General features: G+C 47.2%; 1 protein-coding gene across 1 annotated transcript in view; it reads right to left on the bottom strand.

The window, feature by feature from the left end:
* The window catches only part of LOC119461963 (cation-independent mannose-6-phosphate receptor-like), an 84,226-nt gene that overhangs the window by 40,386 nt on the left and 18,040 nt on the right, over nt 1-25,800 (bottom strand). The window contains 11 exon segments of the mRNA XM_049672416.1: nt 5,024-5,214; nt 7,144-7,279; nt 7,281-7,438; nt 9,832-10,009; nt 11,355-11,558; nt 12,403-12,558; nt 13,716-13,878; nt 15,386-15,676; nt 16,083-16,248; nt 18,630-18,767; nt 23,293-23,442. Coding sequence (XP_049528373.1) covers nt 5,024-5,214; nt 7,144-7,279; nt 7,281-7,438; nt 9,832-10,009; nt 11,355-11,558; nt 12,403-12,558; nt 13,716-13,878; nt 15,386-15,676; nt 16,083-16,248; nt 18,630-18,767; nt 23,293-23,442 — 1,931 coding nt within the window.

The following is a 25,800-nucleotide window of genomic DNA, read 5'->3' as shown; positions in this document are numbered from 1 at the left end:
AATTTGTCGTTCCCCAAAACGGCATTTTTTTAAATTGAGCACAAGACCTGCTTTCTCCAAGCAGTTCAATACCAAGTCCAAATGTTTGTTGTGCTCACTACACGTTCGCCCGAAGATCACAACGTCGTCTTAGTAGCACATGCAAACTTTCCATTTCAAGCCGCGTAATATCGCGTCCATTAACCTTTCGAACGTTGCGGGCACGTTAGACAACCTGAAAGGCATCACGTTAAACTCAAATAGTCCATTAGGCGTTACAAATGCTGTCTTTTCTCTGTCGTCCTTGTGCATAGGAATTTGCCAGTAACCTGACCGTAAATCAACAGAGGAAAAGTAAGATGCCGCAAAGAGGCAGTCGATGGCGTCGTCAATTCGTGGGAGCGGATTTACATCTTTCATAGCAACGGCGTTTAGGCGACGATAATCAATGCAGAACCGCCATGTACCGTCTTTCTTCTTCACCAATATCACAGGGGCTGCCCAAGGACTAGATGATTCTCGAGCGACGCCTTTGCATAGCATTTCTTGGACTTGATCGCTGATTATCTTGCGTTCCGACGGGGACACATGATAGGGTTTTTGTCAGATTGGCTGGGCGGCTCCCGTGTTGATGCGGTGATGAGTTCTGGACGCAGGAATCGATGGCGGGCCGTCATGCTGCACAAAGTCGAATACCGAGGAGTGTTTCGTAAGCAGGGCCATCAACACTCGACGCTTGTGAGCACCGTGTGATTTATCAATCATGGAAAGTATCTTCGTGCTTCCGGGGCTCGAGACACTGGTTGCTCCTCCATCGGGTAGCTCGGTAAGTACTGCCACCAATATGGGAGAGTCTTCCTGAAACGTGGCAAGCTTTAGGCCTTGAGGTAGCACTGCCGCTTCAGTGGAACAGTTTAGCACCCACAGCCCCGCGCATCCATTGGTCACTGAGACCACGCAGTGAGGAACTAACACTTTTTTCTTCAGGCAGTTCTGATGCACAGGTTCCACTGCAGCATCGAACGAGATACGAGTCTGAGATGAACAGGCGACGGTAACACGCATCGCGGATAAGGCGGGCACAACAAGCAAAACACGCTCTCCGGGCAAGCTGCACCTGCACCGTCAAAGAGCACAGGCGAGACACTGGTGCCGACACCGAGTTCTCCCGTCCGGCAGTCAACATTGGCACCACACAATTGCAAAAAGTCAATCCCCAGAATCACGTCATGCGAGGAGCGCGGAAGAGTGAAACTCAGCATTCAAAACTCTCTCACCCAAAGACACATCCACATTACACACACCAACCGGGTATAATGATTAACCACTGACTCCACGGAAACTTGTGCACTGGTCCCAACGAAACATGACCTTGCCTCCCAGAAGGCCTACCCCACACTCATGACCGAGACAATTGCTCCCGTGTTGACTAAAGCCATTGTAGAGACCCCGTCAATCAGTACATGAACCTTATTCTTAAGCATGAAAATAGTTGGAGGCAGTTGAGTCGGCAGTGTACATTTTCCACCGACCTCACCTCCATCGGCCGTGCTGGCTAGTTTCCCAGCGAGGGCGACACGAAACGGCGCCGAGGCGATGGTGACGTGAATCGCGGCCAAGGGGATGCTGATCGGGAGGCTCAGAAGGCTGGTGGCGGCGTCGGAGTACGGTCAGAGGCAGGGGAACGGTAGTGGTTCCGGGTTCTTTCTTCTCCAAAGTAGGTCTCCTGGGTGGTACGTCGGTCCTCTCGGAAGTGGCTTCCTGAAGTGGAGTCTCCTGGCCACTGAGTGCGCAGTGTACTACCGCTAGACCGCATAGTCGGTGCTGACGGTCCGTAGTTCGATGCTCGGTGTCGGCTACAGTACCTAGCTATGTGGCCATGCATGCTGCAGAAGTACACTGGCAAAGGGCGAACTTCAGGATGCGGATTGGAAGTATTCTGCCGAAGACATCGGTTGAGGGTAACGAGGCTCTTCCCCTTGAAAGTCGTAGGTAGCGGCAAGTCTTCGTGGACGAAAATTGCATGGGCGTGGATCAAAACGTTAAGGGGGCGAATCATTGCGTAGTGGTTCGGTCGTGTCGTAATGCGGTTCGTCTCTGGAGCCGTTCAGATCCGCGACGTTCACCGGGTGGTTCCAAGTAGCCGAAGGGGGTTCCCAAAGAGTGTCTCCGAAAGCGGAGGAGCTGCAACGTGGCGCCGCATAATGTGCCTGTTCGTCATGTCGCTGGAGCTCCTCGCGGACTATCTGGCAGATGGCGGACGAAAGGTCTGGGTGCGGAGGACTCGTGTCAACACTTGCTACGATGTTACGTTGGCCAGCCAGCCAAACTTCGGCGAGTCTTCAGTGCCTCCAACGTACGGCAGTGCCATATCAGTTCTGATACAGTGTTCAAGTTCTCTTTACCAATGAGGAAGTTGTACACGTCTTTCGCTATGCCTTTTAAGACATGCCCCACTTTATCTTCTGTCATTTGAGAGTTGACGGTCCTGCACAGCTTCAATATTTCTCTGGCGCTAATGTCAATTCCGCACGTTTCTTCTTTGCGTCGGAGTCGCCGAAACACTTCTTTATCTCCTCAACAAAGCATGTCCATGTAGTCAGCATGTCCGCGTACCACCATACCATACCAAGGCCATGCCGGCCAAGAATAAAACAACGTTCCTAAGCTGACTGGGAGCGCTGCAGTTATTGTATTGGCTTACCCCTTCGTAATGGGTTAGCCACTCATCCACATCTTCCTCTGCCTTCGCCGGGAATGTACGTGGCTCTCGGTAGTGCTGGATAGGGACTGGGCTCACCAAGGCACTCCTGGTGAAGGTATTTTGCTCTGTGGCCACGATTGAGCGCGATGACAAAAGTTCGGCGAGGCGACAGCTTCTGTGTAGTTCTTGGGCTGATGGCTCCGTTTAGGTCGTGGCAGGTACCCAGCACAGCTCCACCAAATGTTGCACACGAGGTGTTTAATGCAGAACCAGATGAATCTGGTTGATGAGAGCGTTTCGAGAGTGGTGCCGAGGCAGCTTGGGTAATGTCATTCTCCTCTTCCACCTGGTTATCTGCAGAGCATCCGTGGTTCATCGCAAGAGCTCGTGACAATATTTTAGCCACAGGAATGGTTCATGCAGTGACATCCAAATATTTCTTTCACCTCGATTTTTCTTTTTCGCACAGAACATTATATCCATGTTTGTATAATGCAGTCTTTGCTAAAAAGTAAACAAATGAGATAGAAATTCAAAAACATAGGAATGTCACTGTGTAGAGAATTTACTAAGGAATACAATGCAATAGACCTCATGAAAATCCATCAAGCCATAGTCGTGCTATGCTTTCTGCAAGCAGGACAGTCGGGTCATCAAAACACATCCGAGAAAACTGGCACAAAAATGTTGCACAGTCACTACATGTCCATCAAAATGCCCCAGGGCTGTAATATTTGGCATCATTGCTGTCAGGCATCTCCTTGCACCTTTCCTCTTTGTTTGGTGGGCTTGGAATATTTTTTCATAGCCTGGCTGGTCCATCAAATTGAAGTTCCGTTCAGTTGCGAACATCACGTGAAGGGAGTCGCGAATGCTGCATGTTTGCGCTTCTGCCTGTCATCGCTGACACGAAACGCGGCTAGACGCGCGTCTAAATGGTGGGACGTTCGGGCGACGATTTGTCCGGTGGATCTTCTGTTATCCCAATGTAGTTCGTTGACGGTTGGGTCTCGTTTGCAGACTGCATGTCCATATCGCATGATGCATCAGAAACTGAGTACATCGTCATTGCCAGCGATGGTAATTTTCAATTCGCGTCGCCTCCAACGATGCGATCTCGGCTACTGATTCGCGCGGCCGTACACCTGAGGCGCGGGAACCTCCCGTTAGCACCTCTTCCGTCAAATATGTTATCGGCGATGATGACACAAGGCAAGTGTTGGCACAAGGCGATTGACGGCTTCACTGCTGGAGTCGCACAGTGCACGATAGCGCGGCACGTAATCCACATGTTCAGTTGGGTGCTCCTCCACTTCTCACGCTAATCACCGTAATCTTCTTGTTGTAGGAGGCTTGTGCTTCCGTATTCCGAAAGCGTGCTTCGTCGGAAATGTCTTCTCAAATGAGCGACGGTCTATCACTAACCTGGGAGCTCTCCGAATTCTGAATTCTGCATGTCAAGTGAAGATGCCGGCGTGGTTTGCAGACAACTGCGGTTGCCATCTTGCCCGCTGCCACAGCAGCAACCAATGGAGAGACGTCTTTCAGTACGACAGCCAATCGGAGGCCCGCTTGCTTCAGAGGGCCCACGTGACTTCCTCCAGCAGACCTGCGCTTCTTTCGTGTTTGTGTGTTTGTTACAAGATGGCGACAGTCGACGAAATGAGAAGCAGAAGGGGAAACTGAGCTTTCGAATGATACCAAGATGGCGGCGCTCGGTGGCGGGAAATATGAGATATGGCTCCGTGAACTCTGGTGTTTTTGCGTGATTTAAAGCTGTTTTCTCGTCCTGCGCACTGACAATTTTTCGGGCACTTTTAGTGCGTTTTCAGCCAAACCATTTTGATACAGCATAGATTATGCGTTACAGATACCGAAACGCGTGGTTTCCAAAAATCCATCTTTCTCGCGATTTTCGCCATCTGATCCCCGCGTCCCCCCTTAAGTATCAACAAAGTCAAAAGTCAAATTGTGGGGTTGAATGTCCTGCAGCTACAAGCTACACTGGGATGCTTTGAATTTAGAACTGGTGTTCTCTAACATGCACATAAATCTAAAAACATGGCTGCATTCCTATAAGACCAGAATGCAAAAATAGTTGTGGCGACCTTCAGCACCCCTGAACCATTACAGTGGGTTTAGTGATTACCTGCAAGGTGCAACATTCAATTTGCCGCCCATACTTGTTACATTCCAACACTGCAGGTTCTGGTTCCTGTTCTATGCGCGCATATTTGCCAAACACTGTTAACTTTTGCAAAGCTCCTCACGGCCCATCCTAGTCTGCCACCACCACAATGTTAAATGTGCACAAGGCAGCGACTGTCGGCAACAACTCACCTGTTCATCATTGCAGATGAGAGAGATGATGGTCTTGCGGGTGCGTTGGCCGTTAGCACAGGGACCACCATTCGGGTACTGCACAAGCATGGCACCATCGCTGGTAACAGTAGGAGTGCCGTATGTATTTCCCCAACTGATGCCCAGCTGGTTGGGTCGCAGGGTATTTGTCTCACAAACTGCAGCACCAGCTGCACAAGTACAAAGAGCAACGTAAGAGCACATACCTAGTTTCCAGAATCTTACGCTTGGTTTGATTACTAAAGCACATTCATGGAATAGTAAAAATCATGGCCACAAAAATGTGGTGCCCAGCCCACACGAGGCCACCACTGAATTTTTGGGCAGCCAGATTAGCTGTCGTGAGTAATGGTCACACATGTTACAGTAAGGAATGAGGTGTAGTGGAAGCTGCAGAGCCATGGGCCCCAACTTCAGAGAGTAGAAGGAGGGAAACCATTTCCAAGACATAGGGCCATGCGCCTTAGTAGCTGGCATTTTCTATAGAGACAAGCTACCAAAGATGAAACTGAATCCTAAGACGCCTCGCTTCAGCACCCTTGGTGGAATACTCATCTTCACAAGTTCTAAGCTCAGCTAGCTGGTTTTCGTTCAACATGGCAAACAGCACAGACAATAGGGACAAGAGATATAGGAGCAGGGATCTATCCTGCTTGTATCTCTTGTACTGCCGCCTGCACCATTTTGGGCTATCATCATCATCATCAGCCTATATGTCCACTGCAAGACAAAGGCCTCTCCCTGCGATCTCCAATTACCCCTGTCTTGCGCTAGCCGATTCCAACTTGCGCCTGCAAATTTCCTAACTTCCTCACCCCACCTATAGTTTTCTGCCGTCCTCGACTGTGCTTCCCTTCTCTTGGTATCCATTCTGTAACTCTAATGGTCCACCAGTTATCCATCCTACGCATTAAATGGCCTGCCCAACTCCATTTTTTCCTCTTAATAACAACCATAATATCGGCTACTCCCGTTTGCTCTCTGATCCCCACCAGAGCTCTTCCTGTCTCTTAACGTGTCGGGATATGTGGGGATTGCCGACGGCTCTCTGCCTCAACACACCGAGCCCCGCGGCTGGCGCATGCCTGCGCATCAACCGCGGTCCGGTACAAGCTCGAGGAAACAATAGACGACAACCACGTGTACACTCGGAAAGCATTTATTACGACTGCAACTAACACTTCGAGCAGGCCAGCTAGCTATAGTTGACATCGCTGAGGGTTCCCTCGAAGAGAATAATACACTAGGCAAAGAAGGGCTTCCGACTTATCAACTGGGGAATACGGGGGGGGGCGCGGCGTTTGCCGCGGCAAGAACGCGGTCGACTAACCACGTGCGGGAATCGGGAGCGGCGGCGGAGACTTCCGCCATCGCCGCTTGCCGAGGACCAAAGAGACCCGGGGCAATATCAGCGGGATCTCACGTGACCCACCCGGTGGCGCTGATAGCGCTTGCGATTCCCGCGCGCCGCCCGCGGAAGGAAAGTTTCCCCTCTCCCAACTCTCCCTGGCACACATGCGCTTGGCGCGACGTTTGCTGCCCGTGCGGCGGTTATAGGGACACGAGGATTCCCACAAACGTTACGCCTAACATTTTTCGTTCCATAGCTCTTTGTGCGGCCCTTAACTTGTTCTCGAGCTTCTTTGTTAACCTCGAAGTATCTGCCCCATATGTTAGCACCGGTAGAATGCAATGATTGTACACTTTTCTTTTCAACGACAGTGGTAAGCTCCTAGGCAGGATTTGGCAATGCCTGCCGTATGCACTCCAACCCAATTTTATTGTTCTGTAAATTTCTTTCATGATCAGGGTCCCCTGTGAGTAGTTGACCTAGGTAAACGTACTCCATTACAGACTCTAGAGGCTGACTGGCGATCCTGAATTCTTGTTCCCTTGCCAGGCTATTGAACATTATATTTGTCTTCTGCATATTAATCTTCAACCCTATATCAGGCTATATCTGCTTTTATTGAAAAGGAGCAGCAAACTGCATTTGGCACGAAAGTGGAATCATCGCACTCTGCCAACAGCCATTTCGACAAAGGCATTCGAACTCCTCCAGTAGAAAGCAATGTCTACAGCAGGACACCTCTACTCACGTGGACACGAATAGCCGGGGCTTGGGTTCAGCGACTGGCAGAAAGAGATGTGGAAATGGCGGTTGGTCTTGGAGTGGTACACCTCCCAGTTGCCAGTGCGGAGCTGGAGAGGTGTCAGGTCATACTCGTAGCCGTAGACTGTCATCGAAGATGCATTTGGCAGGCACTGGTTCGCAGGCCAAGGGTGTAGACAAGCCAAATATCAAAAGCGAGGGTTCTTCCATCAGCAAGGACATGTGGTGGCCATTGGTACCTCCGCTGCAGGTAGCATCGATGACCACCTTGAAGGCAGCGGCTGTGCAAGAGGAGAAGCAAAGAAGAAGGCTGAAGTCACGATTCTGGGGCAGCGAAATTTCAGCTTGAACTAACCATCAAACAAGGATAGCTTAGACAGAACCACTAAGCTCCAGAAATGATGTGCCAAACAAAAAAAATTACCGTAAAAACCTGTGTGTAATAAGAGTTTCTTTTTCTAAATTTTACCATGTAAAATTTCTGCCTCATATTATATGCGGATCCCAAAGTTTCCAGCCTAAAATTTGCAGTTTCAGTTTTCGTTTTTGCTCAGTGCTATCATTATCAAGACTCGTAGCGGAGAATGTGTAATCTTGCGGTGGCATCGGCAGGCTGCTGCTGCTGCTTTCAGCGGGCGCCATTTTGACCACGCTAAGAATCGGCACTGTTCGCTAGTCTATCTCGCATGATGTCGGGACCGTGAAAGCAGTACCAAGCTGCCTTTAAAAGGAAAGTTATTTTGGCTGCCGAGACCATAGGAAATTGCGCCGCAGGGCGGCACTTCGGCGTCACCGAGGGCAGCATTCGTAGCTGGGATGACATCTCAGTTGCAACCGCTGGACTGTTTGCATTAACGAGCCTTTTAAAGACCGGATCAAGTACTGCTACCAAGAGTGGATGAGGTCGGGAGACCCGGAAGCAACGACTGCCGGACGGCTGAAACGGGCCTCTCTAGCGGTGCTTGGTAGCTGGATTGCGGATGCATGGGCCAGCATCCCCGAGGAGCTCGTCAGTCGCTCTTTTAAGAAATGTGGCATCTCCAACGCACTTGACGGCACTGAAGATGACTTTCTGTGGGAAGATATCTACGACAAGGGGCTATCGGGAGACAATGCCAGCGAAACGGACGAGGACTAAACGTTAACTGCAATGCAAATAAATGTTTTCTGCGAGTTTTCCTCACTCGCATTATATGCGGATGAAAACATTTCCTTTCTGTTATTGCTATCCCCAAATAACACCTTGAACGAGAAGAAAGGGAACCGAGGGGCCCGTTTTTTATTAATCATATCATAAGAAGCCAACAAACAATGACACCAAGGACAACATAAGGACAACATGGTTGCCACCACCCAAAAAAGATCACGTGCTCGTGACGCCTGCGGCAGAAAGGATGTTCCACATCCGCCCCAAGGTTTGTGAGTGGTGGCGCTGGCTAACACTCCCAGGGTTAGTTCTAGTTGTAAAAACATAAATACCCCAGAAAGTGGATGGGAAGACGGCTCGGGGGTAGCTCAATGGTGAGAGCATCGCACACGTAATGCGAAGACGTGGGTTCGGTCCGCACCTGCGGACAGTTGTTTTTTCATCCATTTTCATTTCCATTAATTTATCATTTCTTTAATTCAACTAGTAAGTACAAGTAATCAAGTAATTTCCCCTATGTTGTCCTTGGTGTCATTTTTTGTTGGCTTCTTATGATATGACAAATAACACCTTGTATTATATGCAGGTCCGTATTATACGCAGGTTTTTACGGTACATGCATTAACTCACAAGACTGCTGCTCTGTGCGCATCAAAAGATGAGTAATGAGGATCGCACACACATCATTTGCAAATATAATGCAGAATAGAGGGCTTGTTGGAATTTACAGAACAGGGAGATCTCTTGCCATTGACACCATAAGTGTCTTGCACAGGGAGCATATCTAATTTATTTCATAAGCAGAGGGATTGCCACCAACAACGCTATTTAGCTTCAGTCACATAAGGAGAAAAGGCATATCCAGCACGTCATGGAGATACTCAGTATGACAAATCCTAAAATCAATTATAATGCAGTGCAGAGGTCGTGGCAGTTTAAACTTTTCTTCGATGGTTCAGATTTCTATCTGATAATTCCTGCAGTAATTGATCAATGTTTTGCAAGAAATACCCGACATCGAGAAAAAGAAAACTATGTTTAGAAATGCAAGTGTCAGCAATGCTAATTACATACAATTTGTAGAACTGTGCAGTAGATAAATATGGCTCTTAAAATTTCGCGAATGTCTGTGCGTTGCATCACGCTGATGTTAAGCTTCTGCATCCTATTCTTGAAGCCTGTTGCCTAAAGCATGCCTTGGGTGGTAAAAGAGTGGACTTCAAATAATCGGTGGTCAAATTTCGCCCCAATGCAATTGCAAATTGAGAAGTATGAAGAACCAAATGCAGCTTACAACACATTGGCAGTGCATAAGAAACACATTCAAATCATGCCCAAAAACTCCTATGGGAATTTTCCTTGTTTTCCCATGACTTTTTGTCTACCGTTACCTGTGCGCATAATATAAGTTTTCCCCTACATTAAAAAAAGGTCCAAATAGAAAGGACTAAGCAGGATAAAGTCGCACTTGCACTTGCAAGCAGAAAACTTGCATCAAATAGGCTTAGCAAGCAAGTTTCCCCTCACCCGTGTGATTGGTGTAGTTGCCCACGTAGGTCAGGCGAAGCGAGCCGGGGTCATCCGAGGACAGGGACATGCCGTTAGTCTTCGCCAGCTGCTTTGCGGAAGTGCCCCTCACCATGCACACACTGGTGTTACTCTGGCTGGAGCAGTGACCTCCGTGCACTGGTCCACACACATTCAGCTGCAAGGAGTGCAGGAACCGACCTCAACATCAGGAATACGAGATAGCTCCAGCGCACATGCGGGGTGTTCCACTCAAGCAGCAGTCACAACATGTACAGATTTTAAAATTTAGCACTTTTTAGCCCAGAAATGCAAAGCAGCGAGATTTATACTGCAATATTAAGCATGCAACAATATTTGCAGTGTCTCCAGCTTCACTAACTGATAACATGATCAGCAGCTCACTTTTACCTTGCATTACAATGCACACTGCAAAAGGTTGCATTGCTGGGACAGGGCACTGCTGGTACTCTTAAGCACTTGCACGTGTCCTGGCAATGTAGTCAATTGAAAAATCTGTTTTTAGAGTAGCATGCCCCACGTTTGAAACTTTAATACAACATTTTCATGACAGCATAATACCTTGTTACACCAGGAACATTCAATGCAACAGCATCACAAGTGTGCCTCTAACTGGCTTCTACTGGTAACAAAGCGACGAAATAGAGAGGGGCATTACAACAGCTATAGGTTATGCTAACGCTGAAAACAAAGCTGTAAAACACCTACAGCAGCTATTACAGCAAGAGAAAAATGGGTTGCAAAGAAACAAAATTGTGACTTCCGAGAAATGGGGGGGGGGGGGCAACCACAACAAACTGCAACTGGCCTCTGCAGGTATCCAAGCATCCATGCAGAACGCACACTTCTACAAGCAAGAATGATGCCAGCACCACTTGCAGCTAAGCTCAAACTCGTGGAAACCTCGAGTTGAACGCTGGGGCAAGCCACACTGTGGGTCTTTCACCAGTGGTCAATTTGGTGGGACTGTGAGCAAACACTTCTGAAAGCAGATTCCTTTATGCTGTGATGTGCTAATCTGCAAGAAAAAGACTTCATCCGATCTGCCTTCAACGAAGTCTTCTGTGCATGCCTCGCAAGTGACTACCTGCAGCAGTAGCATGGTTTGAAAGCGGCCATGCAATTGGTGCTTCGTTACTAACATTTGTTATATCTACATGTGACAGCTAAGAAAACAAGAGACTGCCTTAAACTGATGCTGAATGTTTCCTACCAATTTTGCCTCAGGTAATTGTGAATCTGCCACCATTAGCGTTGAGTCACAAATAAAAAAAAAGAAAGAAAACGCAGCACCTTCCACAAAATACAAATTGAGTGCTTCCATCTGCAAAACTATCACTCCACGTGAATGATTCAATGAGCAGGCAGCATAGCAACACAGCAGTGCCACCTGCTCGGGTCATTAGTTGCTTAATAAGAGCATTTCTGTGGGTCACACAGGTCGCATAAACCCAATAGAGAAACTGAAGTCGGCCTAGACTTCCTCTCAACGTCCACCTTACCTCGTAGATGATGTCACCATGCGTGACCGTGTAGAAGCTGTCCTGCAAGTGCAGTGATGAGAGACTGTAGGTGGTGCCCTGCCTGTCAGTCAGCGTGCACGAATCGTGTGCCTCCAGGTGGCTCACAGGGCACGCCATGTGCGTCACCCACAGAAACTTGTGCTGACAGGTCTCCCCACTCTTGAGGTAGTGAAGCTGCTCCGGCTGAAAAACAATAAGGAGCTTACATATCTGTATTGCAATGCTGGCTTACATATAACCTTTTCCCAATGAAATGTTTCCTAAAACGAATTTACAAAAGAAAGAATAACTATTTTGCTTAATTTTTGCACATGCTACCTGCACAAAAGATACAGGATTAAAGCAAAGTTGGGGTCATGTAAAAAATTTGAGGGAATGCACGCCATTATTTGCCAATTTTCTCAAGCAATGCAGTGCAGCTTCACAGTGCTGTGGAGTGCGTTGCCATGAAACTGCACTGTGTTCCAACCATGGGTGGTAGCAAGAGCACAAAGTGGTAATAACTGCACATACACAAATTTCCGGAGCATTGGTTCGTGCCAACCTTCAGGCACGAAACAATGCTGCCCACCACCACATTGGTTGGCAGCAAAAAGTTGTTAAGGCCGTACTTCACCACTTTTTATCTAGCACCATTTCAGTGTCCAGTGGCGAAAGTTGGTTGTTCGGTGCAGCGTCGACTAAAATCCTCGCAGCGTCCGCACGCAAGTAAGTGTATGCAAGCAAACAAGCTAAAAAGTGTTTTTTCATCTGCATGCAGCAGAACCAACTAAGAAAGCCTATGTACTATAGTATTGAAACAAGGAGAAATGTTTTCATGGATAGCTCTGGCCCCTTTAACCCCAAGCTGTGACTTCATGAACTACACCAAGTGTCTTGTCATGTTTGGGCTTCTAATTCAAGGTTGAATTACCGAAAGGACAATCCAGCACGCCACCCCTTAAGCAATGTATTTGATGTGGAACCCAATGCTACGCCTCGACAATGAGACAAAGTAACACTTGGACGAGAGCTCCAAACAACTTACCTGATTGAGATCACACATAAAGTGAATAATGGAACTGTAAGTTGCATTCTTCTTGTATGGGCATGGGTCACCATGGTCATATTGAAGCGTGAGAAGACTTGACATGTTCTGAGGAGCATGACGTGCCTGGCCAGCATTTGCAATCACCACCCTCTCCTACATAAAAAAAAAAGTCAGAAGCAGGTAAATGAAGCATGATTTGAAGCTGGTCCAATTGAAATTTGTCGCAGTTTCACCCGAAAGGCGAAGCATCAATTACGATAGCAAATTAGTAGAGAGCTATACGGAGTAAGGATAGTAGTTTTATCAGCTGTATAAACTTGGACATGCAGCAGAACCAGCAACGCGCAGAACTGTTGTCAATGCCGTCGGCATTTTGCCCGCGTCCGCACCAAACGCAAGCGGCGTTGGTGACTGTTGCTGGTGTCTCTGGGGGCGGCTCGGAGGTATTAGACGAGATCAGAATGGGACTTGTTGAGCAGTGTCGGAAATCTTACCCACCTTCTTGCCTCGCAACGTTTTTATATAAATACGCATTTGGTGCCGCAGCTAAACGTCACCTCTCCTTCCCTCTCTCTCTCCCTCCCTCCGCAATGCGTTTGATGGGGGTCACGCCTAATTAAGGCATTCAGACAGCATTGCTGCATCGTCCAGGGCACGTCCGAGGGCATTGTAGCTCCGTTCTGCCGAAAGACAGTTTACATCCCCTATCTCGTCTCCCGCACCCCTTAAGTGAGCTCTCACCCAACCCCAATGCAGCGTGCAAGGCAGTAGCAGCAGCAGCAGTGGAAAAGTCGAAGGAAGAGGCAAAGAAAGCTTTGCTTTTAAATTCTGTGCAGACTAGAAACACTTTCTTGGTATCGCCAAAGCGGTCGCTCTACAATTGCCAGCGCATGACTGACAAAGCTATGCCTACGGACTGCAGTTTTGACGGATTCCCGACGTGACCTTATGAAAATCAATGAGAAAGCGAAGGGGTCAACGCTTTTAACCAAGCAGCAGAACAGCCCAGTGGGCAGACTGGGCATACTGCTGCGGACCGCTGTGGGAATTGTGCATGTTTGCGGCATGTGCCCTGCCAGAGCTGGCAGTAGCCTGTGAATGCACATAGTCAGTATTCCAGTTTACATGTTCCTCAGCTCATTTTACATGTATAACTTTGTACTTGTATATTCTATAGTTCACATTAAGTTTCTAAAGCTTATTTAATTTTCTGTGTCACCATTGACTACTCGAGAAGGGCTGCTCCCGAACCCAATTCGCTTAGCCTTAAAGGTAGCACATAAGAATGAAAACTAAGCAGACCCTCTTACCGTTCCATTCCGGTAACTGTGAACGATGCAGACCGCTGCCTTAGAGGAACAGCCCAGTGGTGCACGCCTTAGTGGACGGCACACACCGACATAGGCCATAGCAGTGTAATCAGTCTCATGCTGCTCAGCTATCCAATCTCCATCAGGGTTTGCTTGGTTCAGTCTTGAAGCAGGGTAAAAAGAATGAATGGAACATCAGTGGGACATTGCCAAACAATGCAAGGCCATTGTTGTTTATGCAGCAATGAAAAACAGGTGAAATTAAAACATGACTAAGATTCTGCTTGAACTACTCTCACAGCAATTGCCGATTATGACCCCTGTGCACTCGGGAGCATACAGGGAGAACTATTTAACCCCTTAGAAGATCTTGACGACGTTGAATTACAACCAACTTACCTCACTATGAGTATTCTGTCATTTTTTGAAAGGCTTGTTGCCGCAAGAGGAAATGGTGTTATTTCATTCACAATGTAAACAGTAGTAGACGTTTTATCATCATTGCTTTTATTGAGTTAGATTTTCCACACCATTTGTAAACACATTTCTGTGTTCTAAGCGTGTTATTGAAGCAAATTAAGTAAAAAATTTAAAAACAGTACAGTTGTTTCAGAAAAAAAAAATGTGCCCTAAACGGGTGAAGACTGTAGCCCGTGACAGGTCAAGAAACTCGAGGGAGGTTCCCCTCCCACAAATGCATGGCATTTGTGCCTGTTCTGTCTATTGGCAATTAATTACAGAAAACAATTCCTTTACAGATTGCACAGGCATGAACAGCATGCGCAAACAACCAAGAAGGAGAGCTGCAGGGACTAAGAAGACAACTCGCAGCATAAATGCACTCAAGAGTCGCACATGAACCTTTAAGCGTTTAGCTACTAGGCCCGAGCGGTACTCGTCCTGGCTGTCCGCACCAAGTTCACCATACTGACCCAGGCCACAGCTTCGGCTTTGCTTGCTGCAGATGAACCATGCTCATTAACTCAATTTGCATCGTTCATGCGAGTTTCGGCACTTAGACGTACTTTTTTGATTGTTTCAGTTCCTTTTGTTACCATACACGTTTTTTGAAAGGAAGCCTTTTTCAGAGCAGATGTCTTCCATTATATTTCCGGTGAAGATACAAGATAAACCCCACATGTACCATATTTTTTGGATCTGGATATAATGTGCAATAACTTGTTGGAACAAAAAAAAATGGCAAATTTGTACAATTTACGAAAGAACTTTGGAGTTGAAGGGTTAAAGGCAGGTTAGTTAAAAACATTATCCAAGTCTCGCATCGAACAATTTCCCTTGCCATCCCACCAAAAGCACGAACAGCAGGACACACATCGAAGAAGAGAAGATGCACCAGAGAAGGCCAAGTACTAAAGTAATAATCTCTACAAGAAATAAGATCTGCAAAACATTACAGATCCCACACACTGAGAATCCATTTATGGAGTTAAAGCCTGCTAATGTGTTACTTATACAGAAATGGAATTTATTGCACCTCTGAAAAACACCCACCACTCTAAGGGTTAAACATCATCAGTTTCTTTACCATGCAGCCACACTAGTACACCAACCTATTGACACACAAGCCTCTTCACTTTTGCAAGCACTATTGGTCAATCTAATGTCAATCCAATAACTGTGTCAAACAGCAAAACTGTTCAATTAGTCACCTGGACAGATCGTAGCTGACGTTCGCACGTGGATCCCTGAACACACAGCCCACAAAGTAAGTGGGTGGGCAGGCATAGCTGGTGCGCCAGACAAAAGCATAAGTACGGTTGGCCTCATCCATGAACTGGGGCTGGCCAATGCCAGCTTCATAGTCGCAAAGAAAGGTCAAGCTAGATGACCGGGGAGTCCTGGCAGGGTCATTGTATGGGGTTCCGTTGGTGTAGGTCAGGTTCAGCATTCCGTCAATGTAGGTCAACTTTGAGTTGGCCTGGCCAAGAGACCAGAAGCGCCTGCAATGGAGATAGCAACCAAGACACACTGAATTTGCAGCTAAGAGTTCCGCAGTGCCTAAAACAAAGAAAAGAGAATCTGCCGAAGTGACACGACAAATCTGCATAATCATTAAGTGCCCAAGCATTTAAGACAGCACACTAGATTGCCATTAACTTCCAGAGTAAATATGTGAGGTCCAACCAACATTGAAGACCACATATCACTAATTTCACAACCACCGCCATAAAGGAAAAAAAAAATATGAAGGCAGCGTCTGGAGAAAGTTGAGCAATCACATAGCTCAAATTATAGCCTCCATATTTTCATTGAGGAATGAACGACTGAACAGCAGCCTTCCGGCATAGAGCTCCAAATGCACCGAGATTCAACGTGCATTATATTACTAGTTGACTATAAGCTTACCCATCAGCTATGGACACCTGGCAAACTGATGTGTTCACATTCTTGCCATCAACAGTGCATGGAGAGTCAGTCACGTTGCCACACACATTGATAAAGAAGCGATAACCTTCATGCTGCAGGGCATATGGCTTGCTGCTTTTCAGGGGATTCAAATCAATTGCAAAGCCTAGAAAGCAAGAGATGAAAAAGAAAGGGCATCACTTATGTGGAACTTCCATTACAAAAAAGCATGCAAATGCAGCACCAATTTGCTGCAACACAGTACTTGTATGACGATTTACACAACTGTAGCAAACAATGTCACTGTATAAACCTCAGTGCCATCATGTCACAGAAAGGGGTGCCTGCTCTAAGCCTAACCCTACTGGCATTTGACCAACCGATTTTGGCAGGTGCAAATATTCCCTAGTTGCTCTCACATTTATTATATTGGCACAAGCCAACTGCAGTCCCCAAAGTTGAAGAAACTTTGGCAAAAAGAACAAAGTGAATTTTTCTGCCCATACATCAGCACATGAGCAACATTGTAGTGCTCTTGTCTACACACATGAAGCCCAGCTATACAGTCTGAAACCTTCATATAATGCTTGACCAACACCACCATGCATACAGCTGGTTTTAAGATGTGCTCAATTCCAACAGCACTTGCTGCAGCAGTGGTGTACCTTTCACAAAAATTGCAAGCACAGCTCATTTATCAATCTGTGCTATTGTACCTTGTGCCGATTTTAAGAGCACTGTATGTGCAAGCAGAAGATTCTTCAAGCTCCCACGCTACTGCCATACACGTGACTGAAGAAGATGCAGTTATGTGCAACAGGATCATGTCCCCAGCATTTCAACACAGCAGGACGAGGATAATGCTTGTCGCTATCTTCTACTCCATGAAACTGCCGACAGTATCACAGAAATCCCATCATACAGCACAACAGCTGCCCTAGCCACATACACAATTGAATGACCACCTTTGACAAGGTGCACATGCACCCATGCATTACATTAAAGGGAGACATTTCAGTGTTAACCATTACACATCAGACTGCGCTGCTGTTCTGAAGGATATGCAACCCCAAGCTTGCACTGCAGGCCATAATGTGATCAGAAAGGGAACCCAACTCACTGACAAGAAAAAAAAAATTGTGGGAACTCTGTGGGCCTTGCATTAGTCATTGCAAGGCTCCTTTCAAAAAAAAGACACTCATCCCTGACAGTATATGCAAGATTTTTTTTTCTCACAAAAAAGATCATGCATTAGGAAATGTGCTGGCAGACGAGCAGAAATAGAAAAGGACTCAATGGAAGCGCAGAAGGCACAGAAGTGGCCACATCAAAATGTGGTCCCAGAGACAAATTACCAAGAAGTTAAAGATTACCTAGAAAGACCAATTCTGTTGGCTGTTTTCTCAATCGGAGACTTCACTTTCAGGGCTATCACTTTCAAAGCACATCCATTGGCTGAGCCAGTGTAATGGCGACCTACTGAAGCGAGTTGTCTCGCCACATGACGGAAACAGCTCTAAAATCTCTATCAAACAAGAACAAAACCCCACAGTTGCTGTATCAAGTAAAAGAAGGTCTCTCTTGTACAGTCTTTAACTCTTTACAGACATGTGTCGGGCCCACGCCGCCATGCGACAATCTCGGCTCCGGTCACATGTCGGGAAGCACCCAACACGCACGCTTTCTCGCATTCTCTGGTTATTTAAGTTGGTTGTGCCATCTATTGACAGCATATTTCAACAACGAATTGCAGCTATTGTCTCCAAATGAGGGCAGCACTTTTTCAAATGCACTTGAAGGAATTTTAGCGCGCAATTTGTGGCACGTACTGCTAACCGGATGGCGACGTTTTCTGCCCAGGCATTTTACGGACGGAACTAGCATGAGCTAAGGGAGTGCGATGATTTTATTGCCGAGGAGGACTATGTGCCGTTTTCAGATGGTCATCAAACATCCTTGGATGAAAGCATGTCAGAAGACACTGTGACGACCCGGGAGGCAATGGTTCATGTGGTGATCGCCTACAATGTGGTGCAGGCGGCTGGAGACTGTACGCTACATCTTATCAAGACTTCAAGAATATTCTCTTCACAGAGACAAATCCCGGCTGAAAGGTTGCGTTCTCCAATCCGCAAAATGAGCTTGATTATTTGCAGCCGTTTTTTACCGATGAGCTCAGTAGAAGAAATTGTACAAGAAGTGAATTGGTATGCAATCGAGAAAATCGCAAGTATGAGTCCCGTTGCAACAACCGTCGCTTTACCACATTGTGCTCAAGTACCGCTAACAGCCAAGGGTATCGATAAATATTTCTCAAGTAAATCCCCTAACATGTGTTAGTGTTCCTGAGCATTTTTTTCTGCGTGGCGCCCGAAATGTGCGGAATGGCTTCTCACTGGAACTACCGCAAATTTGGTAAAGGCTTATGACCACAAAGGGTTAAAAGCTAGGACGATAATTCTTTCTTCAATCTCTGAATCGTTGCTAGATGTGCAATCATTTGGGTGTCACCCTAAATCCGCAAAAATGAGGCTTAATAGGTTTTACCCAGAGCATCATTGTAGACTTTACAGTCCTGGCCAACGTGCGACACCCGAGGGCAGGCAAGGGCAGTGTGCCATTCAAATTCCAGCAGACATTCAGACTCCACTTCCCGAACCAGTTGAGGACTTGTTGAAACAGCACCTGGAAAAACAAGCCAGATACAGTCAAACCTCGTTAATACGTACCCGCTTAATGTGCAACTGCGGTTTAAATGTAGTCGCCCAGATTCCCCCACCCAGCCCCCATTGAACCCCATGTATTGCCTTCCCGCTTAAGCCGTAGTCGCTCATTTGCCACCAAATAGTTAGTGCATGCTATTTTCTAATTCTACACGCACATGCACAAAATAGGCAAAATCTCATGTGCGCAGACGTTCAATTCTCGAGCTGCGACGCCCGGGCGACAGTCGCCAGCGATAGTGACCTTAAAACATGGCTATCATGACGTATTTCCTGCTCATACAGCTGTTGCCGAATGCAGCGCACATGAGCATGGCCTTCGAGATTGGCTTCCAGTAACGCGAAGAAGATGCCGGTAGGGGGTGCGAATTCGCAAATCCAAATCAAGTAGTAACCGCGCAGAAGCACATTTTATTACGATAGCAATCTTATGGACACTCTAAACGCATTTCTGCAGTCGCCGTGGTCGTGGTCATTGCTTTGAGGTTCCGTATAAAGTCCAAACACTGTGACATTGTCGCCCAGGGCCGTACACTGTATGTGCGAGCGAAAGCTTGCGAGAGCCAGCTCAATCTCCCACGCGCGAGGCCGCGAGGTACGGCGGGGGAGGAGTTTTACTTCGGCGGGGGCTGCGCAGGCGCCTTATCTTGACTGCGATCTGCGACGTGGAAAGAGCAACTAGAACGGAGAACGCTTAGTCAGATATAACAACATTACCAAGCACTACGAGTTAGGCAGGAGGATATTGCCCCCACCTCGCCCCTAACTGAAACGTCGCCACAGTCTGGCGACAACTGCAGACACACACCTTCCCCAGTACAGTGCGATTGCGGCACATTTTCCTCACACAATAGTCGTGTGCACTTTGCAAGTTGTGTCAGGCAACTAGAGCGACACTCTCGCACATGTTGTGGAAGTGTCCTGTTATAGCAGCGAAGATGGCAGTAGCTCTGGAGGCTCTTGCGTTAAAGTGGGTCGCCGCTCTGCGCAGCTCCAACCTCAAGACAAGAGTGGGCAGTCCAGTGGGCCCGGGAGGCAGCGATGAGGCAAGGCCTCAAAGTCCCCTCATGGGAGACCTGAGCCTGGGCCGTTAAAACTTCACCGGATTTTTAATAAAGTTGTTTCCATCCATCCAAAAAGTGCTTGTCTGCACAGGCGTTGCCTTCAAAGCGATCTGCGATGTGAACAAAGTGCAACTAATGCCGGTAGCATCGTGTGCGCTGTGCTTTCGACAGTTAGATCGCGTTGGAGCGAGAGATGGTGCGAAGGTCAATTCGCTCGCTGTTCTTGCCACGCCTCCTCACTCTAGCGTTTTGACATCAAGTTTCCGTGGTCATCAAGCGAGATGAGTTCCCGTTTACCTGTGCATGCTTTACACTGTGCCTTTTAATTTAGTGAGTAAGCAAATGTTTACGAGTTTATACGACCGATAAAACTACTAACCTTAGTTCGTATAGTTGCCTACAAATTTGCTATCGCAATCGATGCTACGTCTATCGGGTGAAACTGCGAGTGTCTTTTTTCTTTATTCCGCCAGTGTGCTTGCGGACGTGGTGTCGTCGTAGTGTTCTGTTCGAAGATGCTGTCATTGCGACAAGGCCACCATGGCGGCAAGTGAAGATACCAATTTTTTGCTGCCTACCAGCAAATAAAGCCTGTCCGAGTGTGTTTGAGAGCATCGTGACAGTTCTTGTCCAGCCAGTAAGTAGCAGCTAAACTGGCATTGGTTGTTAATTCATACATCGTTTAGTGCGTACCTAAACTATGTTCGCAGCCGACTACTTACTAACGAGGTTTGACTACACTCAGAGTTCTCCCCATGGTGGGCAGTGGTGGTTGTGCCACCCGCCACTCCCGCTGACCGTCCACCTCTATGACCACCCGCCCACCACCGCCCACCTGTCGGGCTTAAAGTTTGCTGTACTCGAGGACAACTTTCTGTGCCTATGTAGTGGAAGCTACAAGCGCGAGGGGCCGCCTTCCACAAGCGTGCCATTACGGGCAAGAATGGCCGCTGGCGGGATGTAGCCATGAGTGAGAAACAAGGGCCGGGAAGCTGGCGGTAGACGCGAACGATCGCGGTACTAGACCTCAGAAAGTGCGACCATGTGGCATCCCCGAGAGCACGGAAGTCGCATTTCTCCACGCGCGCAGCTGGTACGGCCGTGGAAAGAAGTGCGAAAGAAAGAAGAGGTGTGTGCAGAAAGAAGGGCAAAACCCGATGCGTCGTTGCCTCCGCAACTAGAATCGATTGTGAGAGCAAACTAGTGGACAGCTATAAGTAAGGATAGTAGGTTTATCGGCCATATGAACTTGTAAACATAGGCATACAAACTAAACTAACAAGCATGGTGTTACACGCGCACAAGCAAACATGAACGCATCTCACTCGATGACCGCAGGAAAGTCGCTGTTAAAGCATTGTAGTGAGTAAGCGTGGCAGCAGCAGCGAGCGAATTAACCTACCGTATTTATTCGAATCTAGGCCGATAGTTTTTTTTCAAATAATCATATATGAAACTCTAGGGTCTGCTTAGATTCGAGGATTTTGAAAAACGCACCACTTTTTAACTGAAACTAATAAATATGATGCATAGTTAGCGCCATCTAGAAAAGTCAATATCGCAGCCGCTACTAGCCGCGCCAGCAGCCAACAGAAGTACACGAGCGACGTCGCCATTTTGACCTGTGTCGTATTGGTAGTATCGGTATGGTGTAGCACAGACGCGCAGTGTGGCATTATCGTAATGGCACCAAACAAGCGATGCCACTATAGTACTGCTTTCTAACGAACAGTTGTGCTAGCCGGGACTTCAGCATCGATGAGAAAAACGTCTGTCGTTGGAGGGGGCAACGGGAGATGCTTTTTGCGTGCGCCGCAAGGAGGATGACATTTACCCAGGAACTTTGATTGTGCGCTCCTTCAAAAAGTGCAGCATCTCTAATGCTGCTTGATGGTACTGAATATAGTGCAATGTTTGAAAATGGCAGCGATAACGCAGATAGCGACAAGACTAGCAGCGATAATGATGTAGAATGAGCTCGGCATGTTCATATTCAATAAATGCTGTTTTCATTTTGTGAAACCCGTCCTCGCTTTTTTGTTCTGCCTACATTCGAGGTAAGTTGTTTTTATTTTTTTTTTCTGGCTTCGGACTTTGGGGTCGAATCGGAGTCTGCCAAAATTCGAGTAAATACGGTACGTCCCACCGCTCGCATCAACTCGAATTAAGCCGCGAAAACACAGCACAGACGGGAAGGACACTGCCCCCGCCGCAGATGGCTTTCAAGATACAGCCTCCCGGGCAGGAGCACGCGGTGCAGTACCCGGGCTCCCCCCACACTACCCTCCCCCCGGAGCCTTCGGAGCGCAGTTGCTCGGGCGGCGCGGAGAACAGACAGGACGGCACACTTCCTTTTCCGCTTCCCGCCCTTGGATGTGCACGATTGAGCCACGATCGCCGGTTCACCCTCGCATGTTTTCATTCGCACATAGAGCATACGGCGCACGGCGATGATTTTATTGGCCGTGTACTTTACACTCGGTGACGACGGCTGTAGAAATGCTCCTGGAGTGTCCATGCAATTGCGATCACAATAATGAAAACGAAAGAAAGTCCCCTCCCGGTCTTTTTTTTTTTTTTTTTCCTCCTTCGGCACTCTCAACCAATCAGATAAGGAAATCTTGAGCTTTTAACAAGTATCCAGAATAGCACCCGTAAGCTGCATTTGCAGAAATAAGTCTCTTGCATGGTTGTGTTGTGCGATTGCTCTCGAACGTCTGTTGTGTTGTCATTATTTGAATGTTTATTGTTCTAGTTTTTGTTTTGTTCCACTGAAAAAAGTTCCGTTCCAGTTCTGCTCCTGAACGAAAAAGAAATTACCTGTAACGGTTTGCAACTGTTTTGGTTCACATACAAAAATTTTCAAAGCAATTTAACGATAAAAACATTGTATTAATTTTTCTCAATAAGTCCATTCTGAATTCTGAGATCATGCTCAGTGCCTTGAGTCAAGGCACTGAGCATGACCTCAGATGCAGCACGTCATCGAGTGTACACGTCGTAAATTGACACAGCTGTTTCAATGAAACTTCGGCTAGCTACCTAGCACATAATGGCAATTATGGTGCGGCTGTGCTTTATGATGTGGTGCTTCTTAATGGGGTTTGGGCAATTTTTCGGGAAATTTATAGCAACGTCCGTACAATTCGAAGGATTGGCTGGAATTGGGAGTCTCCTGGACAAACCGGGAGAGTTGACAGGTATGTATATTTATTATTATTTGCTTGAAAGGGATTTGCCACTAAATCTCAGTGAAAAGATCACGTCCCACATAGTATTCTATGCTGCTCAAGCTCTTTAACACATATAATAGGCCATTTTATCTATTTATTCAAAACTACATCTCTAGTGTCAGGTCAAGTGCAAATTCAAGCATCAAATAGGGAAAGCAAAGCTAATCGTAAGTGATCAAAGAACTGTTACCTGGTTTGCAGATGAAATGAATCACAGAACGGAGCTTTTTGCCATTCCAACAAAGGCCACCTTCCGAGGACATTGAGGCAGTTTTGCTGCCCTTGTCATATGCAAGCTTAGATGGCTGCGTGCCATAGGCAGCGCTCTTCCCATTGCTTTCTGCAAAGCAAAAAAAAAAAAAAAAAACTTAGGGCGAGCAGTGCACAGGGTTCACAGCAGCTTTTGCAGAAGAAATTAAAGGCTTTCCAAAGACATTGCAAGGCCCTCGCCAAGTTTTTTCAAGAATTAAACCACTATGATGCATAACAGTTTGAATACAAAACACTGTCTTAAGCAATGAGCAAACATTTTTATTGCAGACTGCACAAAAACTTGTGGGGATGCTTGACTCCCACGCGTCCCTTGATGTTTTCCCCGCATAGCTCTCGCATCTCTCGTAATCGGGCTTGCCTGCGTAGCTGGGTGCCACCGCTGGCCGGTGTAGTTGCAGATTAGTACAAGAGATTAAAGCCCCTTAAACTTTGTAAAGTACCGACACTCTCCTCCTCCGCCTTCCCTACTCGTTTCTCCTTTCTTTCGAGCTCCTTCCTCGACTGTGGCGCCGCCTACACCGCTTGAGCGTAACGGACGACCTTTTGCACAGTGAATGTACGCATAGCAATTCCGTGTGCTTTAAGCGTTCGCGTTCTAGCTCCGAGTAACTTCGTGTCTAGCATAGGATTTCTATGCTGAGGGTAATATATGTATATATATATTGACATGTGCACTTTTTTTTATCTTTCACCGGTCACCGCTTTTCACTGACTAACAAATGTTTAACATTATCGCTCAGCGCAGGACACGCCTGCATGTATCGCAAGTCTCCCGAACGTTGTCGATGCTTCTATCCGTTGTCTGTTGTCACCGACGCTTATGTAATCTGATTGTATGAGCGACACTAACTGTCTAGTACTTCCTGGAAGACACGAGGGCACCAGGGATTATTACTCTGGAAACTTCGATGACTCATGTAGAAAAGCAGACGCGTTTCACTGCTGATCAGATTTCGACGATCGCCGACTGTATTCCCCGCTATCGTTGTGCAACTTGCTTTTGTGGGCACAGGTTCGCCCGAATAAAAAAACCGTTTCATCATTCACAGTTTTGCGACTGTTTTCTTCACTGCAACTACTACGTGACAATATATACAAATTCAGTGATGGCAGATTCTTTTTCCTGTTTTGATAACTATTTTTATAAATATCTAAACGAGCGCTAATGCCGTACCATGACGATTCTGAATGCATCGCATGCACTGCATTTGTCAAGGGCGTGTCGCAAGATCTGGTTGTGAATGGTTGTAAATAACACGTTTACAATCGAATTCCAACATCCTGGCCTCCAGCAAACCCTCAGTAAGCTAAATATTCCGCTCCATCCTTGCCACTTGAATTCGCGGCGCATATAAACTATGACGCTCAAAGGCTGGCGGAGGGCACGGACGCACCAGCCTTAGTGTCCTACAGCAAGTGCGTCTCAGAGAAATAGTGGCCGTACGAACTAATAGTTGAACGAACAAGCAAGCGAACAACTAAACGAACGAGCAAACAACTAAACCAGCCAGTGAATGAGCGGGCGACCGCATGTTTCCTTTGCGAGTGCTCCACCCCCACATCCCAGCCTTCACACACTTTAAAGCTTACACGAATTAGCACGTACGTCTCAAAGACCTATGATGCTGTCGCCGAACGCATCCCGTAACTCAGTTTTGGGAGAGGACGCACGGTTTTCATCAGTGCCTTTGTATCGCAAATCCACCGGGCGGCCGCCAACGACGAACAAGAACAAAAGAGGCAAACAAAGCTATTCGCTCTAAAGAATAGCTAGTAAGTAACCACAAACGGCAGAGTTGCTTTCCTAAGATGAGTTTTCATGCTCGAGCCTCAAACGTCAAAAGGATTGAGCTGAATCGTAAAAGTTTCATAATCACGTTTTCACACGCAGTTTCGCGTGCCCGCAAATTCAAGCCTGTTGGCATACGGAACAATTAAGCTTCTTGCCTTTGCTGAAACTAATTTAGCATCCGAAGGCACAGCAGGTCCTGGTGATGGAAATTGCCGTAAAGCGTGTGGGGTCTCACACATGCTCTTGGAACAAAGGAACGACAACACAGTAGTGCAAACAATCAAAAGGGCATTTATTGCACCTTTCATACACTAATACACACTAGACGAATTACTACCAATAGAACATTCACATGGGCGCGCCAGAAATCAAGGAAGTCCGACTCACCGCGACCCGATAGCGAGCGAATATGTTCGCCCCATGCTGCGACACCATTGCTTAATTGTTCACGTGTACGGTCACGCGAACGGTGGCGCGTTCGAACGAACCGTGTTCATCCATACCGGTGTCCTGGTCTTAGCCTCGCGAGACGGTCCCGCGAAGCGGGCCAGCGCAGGCGAAGCATTCGTGCGTGTTGGTCGCCAATCCCAAGCCAAAGAGGAAGCGCCTTCGACCTTTTTCTCCCAAGTCACC

This window comes from Dermacentor silvarum, chromosome 8 (genome assembly GCF_013339745.2).
Source record: "Dermacentor silvarum isolate Dsil-2018 chromosome 8, BIME_Dsil_1.4, whole genome shotgun sequence".
NCBI classification, from domain to species: domain Eukaryota; kingdom Metazoa; phylum Arthropoda; class Arachnida; order Ixodida; family Ixodidae; genus Dermacentor; species Dermacentor silvarum.
This window is presented reverse-complemented; position numbering and strand designations above follow the sequence as displayed.